The 14726-nt window shown below is 38.3% G+C and overlaps 1 protein-coding gene across 5 annotated transcripts in view; it reads right to left on the bottom strand.

Moving 5' to 3' along the window:
• Positions 1–11567: 11567 nt before the first annotated feature.
• The window catches only part of nfic (nuclear factor I/C), a 130411-nt gene continuing 127252 nt past the window's right edge, over positions 11568–14726 (bottom strand). For all 5 annotated transcript variants that reach the window (XM_053504504.1, XM_053504505.1, XM_053504501.1 and 2 more), the window contains one exon: positions 11568–13023. In XM_053504504.1, coding sequence (XP_053360479.1) covers positions 13003–13023 — 21 coding nt within the window. In that variant the 3' untranslated portion in view covers positions 11568–13002. The remainder of the gene's footprint in view (positions 13024–14726) is intronic.

Raw genomic sequence — 14726 nt, forward strand, 5'->3', positions numbered from 1 at the left:
CTTAGTGGTTAGCACTGTCTCCTTGCACCTCCTGGGTCTGGGTTCGATTCCCACTTCAGGGTCTGTGTGTGTGGAGTTTCCTCTGAGTTCTCCAGTTTCCTCCCACAGTCCAAAGACATGCAGATTAGACTAATTGATGTGACAAATTTCCCAGTGTGTGTGTGCCCTGTGATGGATTGGCTCATGACCTAAGTCTCCTGGGATAGGCTCCAGGCCCCCACAACCCTGTATACAGGATAACGTGGTGAGAGTGTGAGTTAGTGTTTGAAATAAACAGACTAAAGCTAACAATATAGATAAATTACAACATATTTTTTAAATTAAAACACTTCAATTTCTCTTTTAAAGACAGCACTCTCCTAAATACTGGGTTGATTTGAATGTTTCTAACCTCATTAAACTTCAAATAACACCAACAAACACAAACAAACTAACAAACAAACACAAACAAACAAACCACTTGGGGGATTTTGTGTGTTTACATGTTTTGTTTAGCATCAAGTGATTTGTTTTCATGGTGAGTTTATTTCTTGCAGTGATTATACTGTATATAAAACACTTGTTATAAAACATTGTTATTTTATTTATAAACATTGTCATTGTGATTATCTCCTGGTTAGATGATAACTATATTTCATTGGTTCTGTATCTGTGCTTTGCACAATTACACTACAGTTGAATCTAATCTAATCTAATCTAATCTAATGTATAATATATAGTAAACAAATCATCTTTAGTCAAATGACCCCTTCATGACAAGACAAAGACAAACTCATGCACAGAAAGAGATGATCAGAAAGACCTGTGTTGTCTGAGTTGTAGCATAGCTTTGTTTATTAATTTTTATAATTTTTTTTTGCATAGAAAAACATAATCACTTCCAGTACTGTACTCATGAGCGATTTCTGCAAACAGCGATGGCAGAATACAATTATAATGAAATATTGTCAAAGCTTTGTAAATTTCCCCTCACACCAGTTCTAAGAGCATGGGAAATTTAGTTTTTTTTCGTTGTTGTTTGTGATTTGTTTATGAGGAGAAAAAAATATTTACTGGAAATTTTGTAACATTCTAAACGTACACAGAGAATAAAGAAACGACACAAAATTTCCAAACTTGAAATAAATGAATAAACAGATTTACGTGTGTGTGTGTGTGTGTGTGTGTGTGTGTTATACCAGTTGTGTGTAAACTAAATGTCCTCATGCTCCCTCCTGGTGTGAAGTGTGTGTCTGTGCAGCAAGCAAGCGGTTAATGCATAACTACCATGGTAATATTCGCAAAGAATAATGAGAGAAAAGAACAGAAAAACAAAACAAAAAACCAACAACAACAACAAACAACAACAAAAAAAACAAAAAACAGTAAAACCCTTAAAATTTAACACTGCATCAGAATGTTCTCTGAGAAACATTTCATCTCCGTTTTGTTGTCACGTCAACCTCCAAATTAGAGAGGAAACAGCATGCTTTATAAACCGGGAAAACCTATTACACAGAGGAAACAAATACCATAATGAACAAATAACAACAACAACAAAACAACAACGACAAAAAGACAAGTGGAACAAAATCAAAAATCCTATTATTGGACGCGGGCACGATGAACCAAATGTCTTGCATTAATATTAACGCGTCGCAGCTTTTTTTTTTTTCAAATCTCAGAATGACGCGTGCCAGAGTGTTTTGGCATTTCAGAATCGATAGTATTATAAAAAAAAAAAAAAGGAACAAAGATTGCATAACTGCAAAGCGTTAGCATGGCTTTCACCCATTTGAACAGAGACTAGCGACTAGCAGGCACTGGAGCCTCGCTGCCACACGGAGGCCAGGCTTACGCAAGCCTTCAGCCCTTTCGAACACATAATAAAAAAAAAATGAAATGAAACAAGAATAAAGAGACATTCCTAGAGACTGGTCATGGTGTGTGTATTGCACCAGTCGTGCTGTGTCATTAAGAGGCTTGGGTAAATCCGGCTCTCGAAACCATTCACAAACGACGACGGACTGACGGGATGAGTTCGAAACAAAGCAGGAAAACGATCAGGCACTGCGCGTTGAGGATGTTTCTTTAAATATATATATATATATATATATTTTTGGTTTGTACGTCTCTCTGCACATGGAAATGTGTTTGCTTTCAGCTGCTGGTTTTTATCCTTGAGGATAGCACACGGGTTAGAAACAGGAGAATAAATACTGGTGATGGAAAAATGAATCAAAAGCATCGCTAGTTAAGGTTACCGTAGCACAGGGAGGCTGGATCGCTCCGTCATTTATCCTCTCTGGTACCGAGTCAGATTTCAGAAACGTGATCCGTTTAAAGGAGTTTTTAGAGAGAATGGATCGTAACACCAGAACCTAATGATTTAAAGAAAAAAACTCCACCCTGAAGAACATTAAATCAGCGGTATTGTGCTAGAGTTACATTACATCACAAGGGGGCGCTGTTGCTGCTAGAGCAGTTACAATTCTGTTGAATAGGGAAAGCAGAAAAAAAGAGAAAATAAGTTCCCTTGCTCACTATTTCAACAGTGAATAATAAAAATACTGAAATTTAATTTCTGAATTATTTATTGTCTCTGGCATATTTATTTTTATTGATTTTAAAGCATTAAAAACTAATAAAACTATGAATATTTAAAAGCTGTGCACAACGCTGTGGTGTCCAGTTTTTAATTGTAACAACTTTTTCTCTTTACAATCCTCTGCTCCAGCAGGTGGCAGTATTGCACCAACTGCTTAAAACTTTAAAAAGAAGAAGATGATATGCTAATCTTAGAAAAACTAAAGTATTTTATGAAAAATAGGCAGAAAGTCATAAACACTGCAGTATATTTTTAAAGATATTATATTTTGGATTAACATTTTTAGGTTCAACTAATTAATTTAAAAACTAAATCTGAATTGAACACTGTCCCAGAACACAACGCAGCTATACCACACTGAGAGACGAGGTAGTCTAATAAGCGATTCACAAGATGATGCCAATTACGATGGTGTTTGTTGGTATCAAAGTTGACACTTTGGAAACTGATCTTTTTGACAGTAAAACACTTTAACACTAAAGCGCTGCTGCATCGCTCTCTTTTGGGTAAACGTGGGTCATTTAGGAAACGAAAATTAAATAATACTAACATGGTGATTAAAAAAGTTTAAAAAGTTGACTTAGGAATTCATTACAAAATGAATCAAAGGTCACACTTTAAAAAAAATAGTAATAATAATTAAAAATAAAGTAAAAATTAATTAAAAAAATATATTAAAGGGGACCTATTAATTATTTTAGTAATTTTTGGACACAGACGTGAGCATCTGTGTTTTATTTTTTCATACGTGTGGTGTTTAAATTTCCCGGCCGACTATGATGTCAGCCAAGACCGTAAAAAAACATCCTGTGTTCTGATTGGCTAGGAAAGTGCTCTTCTCTAAAGGGGTGTGGAGGGGATTTTTAAAAAAAGTATTTCACCAATTAATATGCAAGTCGTTCAGGGTGGATTTTTTCCTCTTTAATTTACTGTAAGATTCGATTTATTGTACTGTAACAGACGGGCAGCTTGAGAGCCTCGCCGGATCGCTCCAGGATCACTGTGCACTGAAACAATCGTGGAGAAGAACATGAAAAACAAAAACATGAACAGACCGAATTGCAGACCTGAAGTTGTCCAGCCCTTACATCTGAGGAACGGAAACAGTACAAAAGGTGCACAGAGGTTTCACTTCACGCAAATCTGTTCGCTTGAAGTCGTCCAGACCTTGGAAGAGTCCGTGATAGAGTTCAGTCACGAGGCCTGAGCTGTAAGTCTGTCCTTACTGACCGCTCCAAACCTTGGAGCCTGTTAACCATCAGCTACACGTCGCTAACTAGCAAAGTGCCAGCGCTCGCGTCCCGTTCGTCACCGCGATGTTCTAGTGCATAAGATCTGAGTGCTATATTAATATAATACATTACAAACCTCCTTTTCTAACGCTGAACCATCGGGAAACACCGACTCGAGTATGAAATCCTTTGCAATTGCACAAGTCGGAAAAATCTCTAACATTCAATCATGACCTATTAAACGAAAAGGTACTCTGAACTCTTGAGTGGCATTAGAGCTCTGCAAATCTTGAATTTACCAAAAAAAAAACGGCATCGTCTCCCACTGATCCAGAAGTCGTAACATTCCTTTATCCAACATGGCTGACTTCTGATAGGAGAAACGATGCCAAGTGTAAAAAAAATGGCATTAAAGCAGCTATTCTCTCTCTTTTCCCTCTCTTCATCCTTCTCTCTCATCTTTCACTCAATTCATCCTCAAGGTTGACGGACAGAAATATTTCTACAGAAACACGTCACTTAAAAAAAAAAAAAAAAAAGGAACTCTCAAGACAACATCTCAATAATCAAAAAGCAGGTTATCTAGTGCAATCGTTTCGAATGGAAGGAAAGAAAAACGAAAGTGTTGATCGCCAGGAGAAAATAGTGAATCGTAAAAGAAGTGCAGAAACGAATCGCAAAAAAAACAGTAAAGTAAAATAGTGATGGAATTTGCATATCCCCTCGGAGCTAACCGAGGCTTGGTTGGTTTCAAAAAAAAAAAAAAAAAGGGAAGCTGAAGTTTATCGAGTCCTCATTTCCCAAGCCGAACGCCTGACGCTCTCGGGTAGCGTGGCGGCTTCACGGTCGCGGCGCCGAGCCCATTGAGCCCCGTGAGCCCCGGCACCGTGAACAGCAGATCCTTTAGAAGGAACATGCGAAGTTTTCTGTGGCTTTGCCACAAGCTTATGATAGCTAAACCCCAAACCACAAACACAAATATTATCTCATACAAAATGTTTTTTTTTTCTGTACATTTTCTCCTTACTGTACTAGATATATATGGTAAGCATTTATAGTACACAAGGTGTTCAAAATGTAACACTATGCATAACAATTACTCATTATTCAGTTCTGTAAAAATATTAGACAAGGGTTTATGAAATAAAAGTTTTTTTTTTTTTTTACTTTTTTGTTTTTTGTACATGCGCCAGCAGCAAGACGTCGGCCATCACCTGGCATTACGTGTCTTGCGGTGATGACAGAGCTAGTCTTGCTGAGCAGTCCGGTCTGTCTGTCTGTCTTTGAGCTCTCTCGCTACACAAAACGAAGCAAACGATGAGAAATGAGAAAGGAAAAGGAGAAGGAGGAGACGGTGACGCGCTCGCAGGCTTCTCGACGGGCTCGCGCCCTGGCTGGAGGACTGACAACTTCGGAGAGGTGAGTGTGGAGCAGTGCAAATCTTCACAGGGCAGGTGATGGGCAACAGGCTTCTGCCATAAGGAAAGGAAATACTTTTGAATAGATCGCGCTTGAGAACTTAGTGACCCTTTCATTTGGAGCTTGTTCGGGAAAAGACAGGACAGTTAAAGACATTAAAGCTGCACGCTATCTGTCCTCTCCCGCATATTCAAACTCTTAGATGTCCAGCGGCTAGCGTCTCTTTGATTGACAAGAAAAACACAGCCTACACCCTCCCTGCCACCCAGCTGGGGGCAGTAGAGATCCTCTTGACAAACGAACTAACCTTGACAAAGCCAATGCTTTTATTTTAACTGCTGTAGCATTTTTAAGGGCTCTGGAATTGTCCACACGTATACCCCCTTTACAGTACCCCAGTTTCCACCCACAAACGCAGCCATTTTGTTTTTTTTTACTTGGACTCCAGGCCACAGGTAGCAGCAGCACGCTCAGGATTAAAACTTCGGCTCACGTTCTCCTGATGCGGTTTGGTTAAATTATTTTTAAGATTTAAGATTCAAGGTAGTGCAGCCATTCAACTGATCTTGCTAGTGTTTTATCATAGTTATTATTATTATATTATAATTTTTTTATTTTTTCCTTCTATTACATTCCCCAGCCCAGAAATCAGACTAGATCTTAAACAAACAAGGGACTGGATAAAAAAAATTAAATAAAAATCCTGTACATTTTTACACTGCTGTTGCAATTTGCCTTGCAGCCAGCAGAGGGCTGCGAAAATAACATACCGCTTTTTTAACACTTAGATTTAGTGCTTAAGGAGACAAATCCTTGATGTTTTTTTATAGATTCAGGGACTGTAAATATAACTAAGTGTAAACTTAATTCTCAAATGCATAATTTAAATATCTTAATTCAGTCAAAATGGCTAAAAAAAAAACAAACAAACAAAAAAAACATAGCAGACTATTCTGACTACGCTTCACAGACTAGTAACACGCCGCGCCTCGCTTCTTCATCATTGGGCAGAAGCCCTGCCTCATCACCTGCTCTGTTAAATAAAAAGAAAGTCCCTTTGCTGAATGTTGACAGCACTTTTTCTCACGTGTGTGTGTGTGTGTGTGTGTGTATATAATATGGGTTTGATGGAACAGGCTTAATCGCAGCTTTCCTCTCTTTGCCAGGGCGCGAGCCGGACTTCGCTCTCCGTCAACAATCTTAACCTCCGGCTTCATGTAAACAAAACCGCTTGTTCTAGCAATTCCACTTTGTTATATATTTTTTTCTTTTTAAATTTTTTTTTTCTTCCTAAGCTATCTACCAACAAGTTCATAATCGCTACCAGAGCTGCATATCGGCGTCGTAGGGACAATACGTTTCACCGCATCGCAAACTAGAACATGGCCTTTAACTCATCCGACGTTATTATATACTGTATATCCGACTACTTGTTCAACACAATCCGTCTTACGCTACGATATAATCGATTACAAATCATCTTTCCTACACTCTAACCTTACAAAAAGAAGAAATAAAGAAAATACAAAAGTACTTGGAGTAGCTAAAAAACATCAAGTAAAGGTTTCTGGACGAATCAAGTCCAAGTGAAAAAAAAATTAAAAATTGAGAAGAAGCAACCCTCGCTCAATTTTGTGTTGCAAATTTATGGGTATCAGACGACAAAAAACAAACAAACGAATGAACAGGTAAATTTCCAACTGAAACGACTTAATGACTAATCGGAGAAGTCGCAGAGTAAGGATCCATACCATCACGTTAACCGGCGGAGACACTGATCTGGACCTCGTCAGCTCCAAAGCTCTGGACTAAATGACGAAGTCTGCACTCTGAAATTAGCGCTATTAAAAGAAGAGAAAGAGAGTCAGAGTGAGAAAGAGAGAGAAAGAGAGTGATGTAACATTGAGCGCTTTTCAGGAACAGGAATTCAATTCATAATAACGTCCCTTCAAATCCAGGAAGTCAGGGATAACTCGGCGCTGAGCGAACGCCAAAATGGCCGCCATGCCAGGTTACATTTTGAATCAACAGAACATCAGCGAGTTACCGCCGCGCAAGTGAACCCCTGGGGCATTTCATCTAACCTAAAGGGCATGTTCAGAAGGCTACATCATGACCCCATCCTGTTCTTGAACATCACTTCCTGATAATGATTTAATAAAGGCTTTTTCTAACAAGCGTCAGCTGCCATGAGATGAAATTTTGGCTCAAAAACTATTAACTCTCTGGACTTCTTTTATTTTATTTGATCTTTTTTTTAAGCACCTATGGTTGTGATTTTGAGCTTTAAGTAAAGTCAGTCAATACAACATATAATTGCAACAACCGTATCCCAAAAAAACCTTCTTATTTAAACTTCTTATTATAACTTATTCGCTATTAAAACAGATGCCAGCTGACGTCTGATGGAATAAACCTTTATAAATGTGCGTTCTTATTTATCATGTACGAACATCATTAAATAGAAACACTAGACATGCTAACTCACTAGTCATTGTTCATTTGCTCACACCTCTACTGTGGGAATTTTTATGACCCAACGTAAAAAAACATTCTTGATGCATCTTAATTCTATACATGATCTCTTATATACACACACCGCCCGGGCCCAAAAAAAAAAACCTTGATTTGACTAAGCAGATCGGTAAGCGAGCCTCTAATTATGTTATATGGGCAAAAAATGAAGTCAGCCGACGACCTGCATGCACTGAATGACCAGGTTTTTCCATTAATGGGTTTGTTCTTTGTATTCCAAATCGACGTTGCCAGGGTTTATCGGGCTCAGATTGTGACAGAGTTCAGGGGGCATGATTCATTAATTCTGACACATGGATCAAACAACACAAGAGTCCAGATCTCAACCCTAGTGAGAATCTTTGGGATTCTCACATTGTCAATACACGATCTTAGAGAGAGAAAGGAATGAGACTCTGAGTTGAAATAAATGTTGTTTAAACGATGTCATGGTGAATACGTGCTGTAATAAGAGCCAAAGGTGGTCCGATGACTTATTAGAGTTTATGACAGTCTCCATGCGTTTGCGCCATCGTTGAACCTGACTCTCGAATCATCGTTTGAAACCTGCTAACTGTGCTACAGAATGTTTACACCACTGATTGACAAGATCGATGTGCACAGATGGATGAAATAGTGTAAAGAAGGGGAAACCAGCATGGAAGAAAAACCTCGCAACTACGACAAAGGGGATTTTCAAACAGGATACGAGGATGGGGTTCAACGATGGCACAAACATGACTTGTGGTGGGGACAATGTTGAGTCGTAGCTTTGTGTAGAGGAAGGGTTCTTCTCCCAACATGTGTCCATTTTTTAATTACACGGCCCAAGAAATAAAAATGGTTTATCCTTAACCTAACTTATGTATGATCTATCTTGGCTTAGGACTTTGTTTTATTAACCAATTATTAACAGCTTTTCATAAAAAATATATTTTACTTCTACTGTTTTTTCTTCTACTTAGACTTGCATTAAAATGTTTTCTTTTTAAATATGTCTTGAGGGAAAAATAATAGAATTGAGATGCATCTTAAAATCCAACAAACCCTTCATGACTCTTTTTTTTCCTCGTTTCCTAAACGCGTGTCCCTTTAATAAAATTTCCGAACGTGTTCACAAATCATCGTTCTAAAGTTTTCAACACTCAAACACCTACAACTCTTACACGATTCCGCCTAATTCTTCCATTCAAGCTACATTCATTCTAAATAGTTTAAAAGAAAGAAAGAAAGAGAAAAAAAAGAAAGCATTAACAAGTACAGCTCAGGTGAATACGATGGCGTTAGTGATAATCTGAAACAAAGAGCAGGTTCGTCAGAAGTAACGTCATTAAAATATGAAATGACATAAAAAAAAAGGAAGAGTTTCATGCAGTCTCAAAGGGGGGCGGGGCAAAAGAAAGCCAGTCTCACCCGTCTCAATCTACTGCACTCTATCAGTCCTAATCAGATAGTGACAAGCAAACATGCATCGTTATTATAATTATTAAGATTTTTTTTTTTTTAGTAATTTTTTTTCCAGCGACGATTGGTTACATAAAAAAATTCATTTACAATTCTCAATCATGTATTATTGTTCTTAACTAAAGGCAAGGCACATAATGTGTTATATAAAACGTCGTGCAAACTCGAAGGGCTCGGGGGAGGGGGTTTAGGGTTGTTGCGGGGATCCGATTCGAAACCGATGTCACGCATCGCAAGGTAGAAAACGAACATAAACCAAAACAAAACAAAAAAAAAAACGTATCCGTTCGCAATCCCGATGCGCTCTGTACTGTCAGGGGTCGGGGTTGGTTTAAGTAGTTTTTCAGCGTAAGAGCTTAGCTTCAGAGATTCTACTAAGATTATCTGCCATGCGCCCATGTCAAAGATACGGTGGTCGCGTTTTTTTTCTTTTTTTTAATCCTCACTCTTAGAAAGCACCATGCAATTTTACATATATAGGTATAATCGATATATAGAGATTCTCATGTCAGCACCTTGAACGCAATCATGTCGTATGTAATCGGGGTCTCGTGATGAACAGAACTGGTGTGGGGCAAGAAAAAAATACATGTGAGTTAGACTGCTAAGAGTATCAGCGCTTTAGTCTTCGCAGGTCTGTTGATGAAGGATAAAAGGGATACCAGGAGGTGTGTGTGTGTGTGTGTGTGTTTAGTTAGCTTGTGTGGAAGCCCCCTGCTTGGTACGACTGACTGGGATTGATGAGAATAGTTTATTAGGGATGCAGCGATACTCATACTGGTATTAGGAATCGAGTCGATGCTATGCGACGTATGCTTGGTGTAAAAAAGGGTGACGCTTAAAAAAATGACAACAAAACTGAATCATTTTAATTCGGGACAATTCAAATGCCAAAAACTAATGTTGCTAGCTAGTTCACTCCTTTTAAACATTATAAAGAACAAAAGCTTCAGGTTTATTATAGCTATTTATTATAAAATTGTTCCATGACGTCCCTGAATGATCGACACCAAGCAGGTAACTCAAATCGGTATCTTGTACTAATTCAGGCTGGGAAAAAAAATTCTAATCGATGCATCCCTAATAATAATAATAATAATAATAATAATACTTTAAACTCAAACTTTTGCAATGTTGTAGGCACTTTTCATGGCTCTGGGATTGTTTTGGGTTCGGTAGCAGATTCATAAGCCCTGATGTTCATCCATTAACACTTTTGACTCACACAAGCGAGAAATCCAAGAGATAAAAGTTAACCTCACTCACTGTCCTTGTGCAAAGGATTCTGGGAAGCACAGAGCCCTATGGCTAAAACGTCAGCAATTTGGCTTAAATACAATCAGCTTTCATGGTGTGTGTAAGTGTGAGTGTATGTTGCATTTGAAAATTAAGCAGACAGAAATAAAGAAACGCTCAAGGGATTTTTTAAAAAGAAAAAAAAAATTCCCTTGAAGCTTGACTGTGGTGGCGGCGGCAGATGGATCCCTAAGTCTCGAACAGGACGTCGGATCGGATGGATCGTTCGACTCGGATGCCTGGCGTCTCGGAAGCTAATATTCCCGCACCCTACTAAGAGATCTATACATTACTAAAAAAAAAGAAAAAAAAAAAAAGTCAAACAAACCTGCAGCATTCATATGAATAGGCCAGAAAGATGCAAAGAAATAAAAAATCAGAATTAAAAGTAGTGCAATGCCTGTAAATTTTCAATGCAGTTTACAAAAAAAGGAAAAAAGTTACACAACAAGAAAAAAAAAAAGTTAATTCTAAACCCAATACTGTCTTATTAGTGACAGAACTCTACTCCCTTTGTCACTACGCAGGCTAAGTCCGCTCTTCTGCTTTTTTCTACATGACTCGAGAACATACGGAAGGAGTTCATTAGGAGGATGAATCAGGGGCTTCAGACGTCTAAAGGTAAAACATGATATAACATGGACACACAAACACACACCGTCCATGTACGCTGCGGCCGTTACATTTATTTATTTTTTATATATATGGATTTATTTCAGGTCTAAAATTAACACGTGGTCTTTAATGATCCAGATGTGCATCAGCAATAAAAAGCCGGATTAGCGATTAAAGTTTTTTTTAGTATTATTATTCTTTTTATAGCGTTAAAAAAATGGCGAGATTCACTGCAAGACATGCAATTTAAATATCTTTTGATTGGGGTGAAATTATTTGTGTATCTTTATGTTGTGGACATTTTTAGTAAATCTTTTATAAATAATTAATGATTAAATCTTTTATCAAAATGTCCAAATAAATACATTTTGCTAAATTAATATTTTTAAGAAAAAAAATCCAGAATTTTCTTGTTCTTTTCATTTTGCACTTACATTTTATATTTGGCAGACGCCTTTTTTTTTTTCCCCAACATCAACATCTGAGCAGTTGATGGTTAAGGGCGTGGCTCAAGGGGCCAACAGGAGCAATTTAGTGGTGCTGGGGTTTAAACCTGGGATCTTCTGAACCCGTAGTCCAATGCCTTAACCACTGAGGTACCCCTGACCCCAGAAAGATTAAAATGCATGAACGCAACGTACACAGACCGCATACATACACACACACACACACACATACACACTCGCACACACAAGATCAACACACGTTTTTTCAGCGCGACACAGAAAAGACAAATAAACAAGGTGCTCCGTCACTTCCGAAATCATCCGTATCGGCCTACGCTTAGTGTATTAACAGTACGTGCCATTTCTGAAGACTGCTTGTAATGGCGTGTTGATAAATCTCTGTGTGTGTTTATGTTTGTGTGTTTGTGAGCGTAACGTGACCGATCACCCACACACGCTGACTGTGATGTACAATGCCACAGACGTACCACATATCAAGTTAAAAAATAAAAAATTAAAAGAAAGCAAAAAGGATCAGGTACCCAACAAAAAGTGGATCTCTAATACAAATGTCAGATGTGATGCATTCAAAAGAAAAGGGAAAAAAATATATAAACAGGATTGTCAATCAAAAACGAACGAAAACGTGGCCATTTTGGGGCCCAAAGTTAGGTGAAGGGAAAATAGGGGGAAGTCATCGACCCTTCATATTGCCCCGAAACCCCTGCCCACATTCAGATCAGTTTAAAAATTGAAAAAAATCAACCTAAAAAGTTAAAATAACAGGGACACAATCAGCTCCGAATGTGTGGGGAAAGTCCTAAAGCTTAAAAAAAAAAAAAAAATCCCCCGTCCGTCATCAGGGCTTCCTTTCCCTGGAAAGAAAACATACGTATTTTGCATATATGAGGAAGCAGCACCTGTAGCAGAGGGAGGGTGAGGAGGGCCGTTCCTTTCCAAGAGCCAGGGGAGGGGGGAAGCAAAGTGGGCGTGTTTTTTTTCTTTTCTTTTTTTTTTTTAAATATCCTTTTTTTTTTTCTTCTCCTGCACGCTTCAGTCTCTGGCCTGCAGTTCGGTGTGTAGCCGACGCCTCCGAAACAACATCCTCTCTCGTCTCTTTTCATGCATCCACAGTCTATTCGAGCTCCTCCGACATTCCTTTCTTCACTGTCTTTCAAAAAAATAAAAAAAATGTTTACCAAGCATTTGATATAGCTTCACGCCTATATATGTGCGCACGTACGTATCGATGCGTACACACGTACATATGCTGTATATATACAAATACTGCATATATAATCAAAAAATTTTCCCTCTTGCATCTTGTTCGTGTTTTGTGTTGTAATTCCACAAAAAAAAAAAAAAAACGGAAAAAATAATTTCTCAAATCCGTGTCCATGCCGGCTTTGGTGTATCCGCCAAGTCCAGATCAGTTCCCCAGATACCAGGACTGTGAGAGAGAGAGAGAGAGAAAGAGAGAAAGAGATTAGTAACACAATCTGATTAAATCAAGAAATGATTAACCTGTAAGGAAAAATATAGGTGAATACGATAAAAATTTGGAATAACAAACAATTCTTATCCTAATATCGTCATCCTGATACCGTATTATTTCATTATTATTTCATTGCCTCACCTCTAACCGTGTCTTATGATTGGTTTTGTTCCCCTAATGTGCCCGCCGTTCCCTTGTTCCACTCCTGTCATTTTTGCACCTACTGTACCACACGAGCCATTTTTTTTAACAACAGCAAGTAGGCATCTACCAAACGGTTGAGATGTTGCTTCATGGTAAAAGTATCAATACATTTATAAATACCACACCAATTCTTAAAGAGTCACATAAGATGGCAGTTTTTTCTAAGGCCCTGCAACAGCATGAACGTTTTCGGGCATTAGGTCCACTTTATTTTACAGTTGTACAGTACTGTGCAAAAGTATTGAGCCCCCCTCATTTCTACACATTGAAATAGGAACAAACGTTGTACTGTGAACAAAATGCATGGTGTCTCAGGATACAGTTGAAACAAATACATGTTTATGTAACAACCTCAGCAGCGACCTCATTTCCCCTCTCGTCTGTTCCAACCACCAGTATACTTATCACTGGCCTCATCATCAGTCATCATCTGCACCTGTTTCTCACTGGCTCATGCCTTAAGTTAGATGCTTTTTTTTCATTCATAGGTCACTATGTGGCTTAACAAGCAAAAAACTTTCTTGTTCAAAGGAATTGAACTGAAAATGAGAGGCAGAACAGTCCTTTAGGAAACCTGGAGAACTATCCCTCTAGACTACATAAAAAATATGAGAAAGTCTGGCTTGCTGGAAGCAAAATATAAAAAAAATTAGGGATGGATGGCTGAAGAGTTTTTGCATACTAGTACTAGTACTGTATACCAGAAAGCAACTGAAAATGCATACAATTTAAAGAAACTGAAACATCTAGGGGATTTTTTTTTTAGTATAGAATACTTCAACCGAATGGTAGACATGGCTCAGTCGGGTTGACCTAAAGACATATATCAAAAAGGCATACTTAAGTAGTTTTTAAAGTAAGAGCTTAGCTTCAGAGATTCTACAAAGATGATCTGCCATGCACCCGTGTCAAAAATACGTTGGTCACGTCACTTAAAATGTGCTCTACCAAAAAGTTGAGAAGAATGTTAAGGGGTTAAAAAGGTTCCCGAAAAAAATGCTTATTTGTTCCACAACAAACGGATTCCTTTTGAGAATTTCAGAATTAAAGAATTTCAACCTGTAACCATCCAAGAAACCGTTGTGGAGCCCGTTTTTTTTTTTCCTCCCTTTATTCTGACCCTCTGGCAAACTCTACACCAACCATTCAGTCACTGAACTCTGCTAACCATCAGCCTGTTCAGATGTTTTATTATTACTCCCGTCTATATAGCATGGCCTTCTTTCTCTCATCACTGAGACACACATAAACAAAGCATAACAGATTATCATGAACTGCTGATGAAGGGTGTGTGTGTGAGTATGTGTGTGTTCTGCGATGTAAATTATGGCTCTGAATAAAGCTAAACCACAGGACTCCAGGCTTGGGCCAAAACAGAGCGTAATGACTTGCACTTTCCAAGCGCGGGGTAATCAGCGTCTCCTGCCCCAGTGGGCTCAGAGCGCAGATAGCTG

The sequence above is a fragment of the Clarias gariepinus genome, chromosome 9 (genome assembly GCF_024256425.1).
Source record: "Clarias gariepinus isolate MV-2021 ecotype Netherlands chromosome 9, CGAR_prim_01v2, whole genome shotgun sequence".
NCBI lineage: Eukaryota > Metazoa > Chordata > Actinopteri > Siluriformes > Clariidae > Clarias > Clarias gariepinus.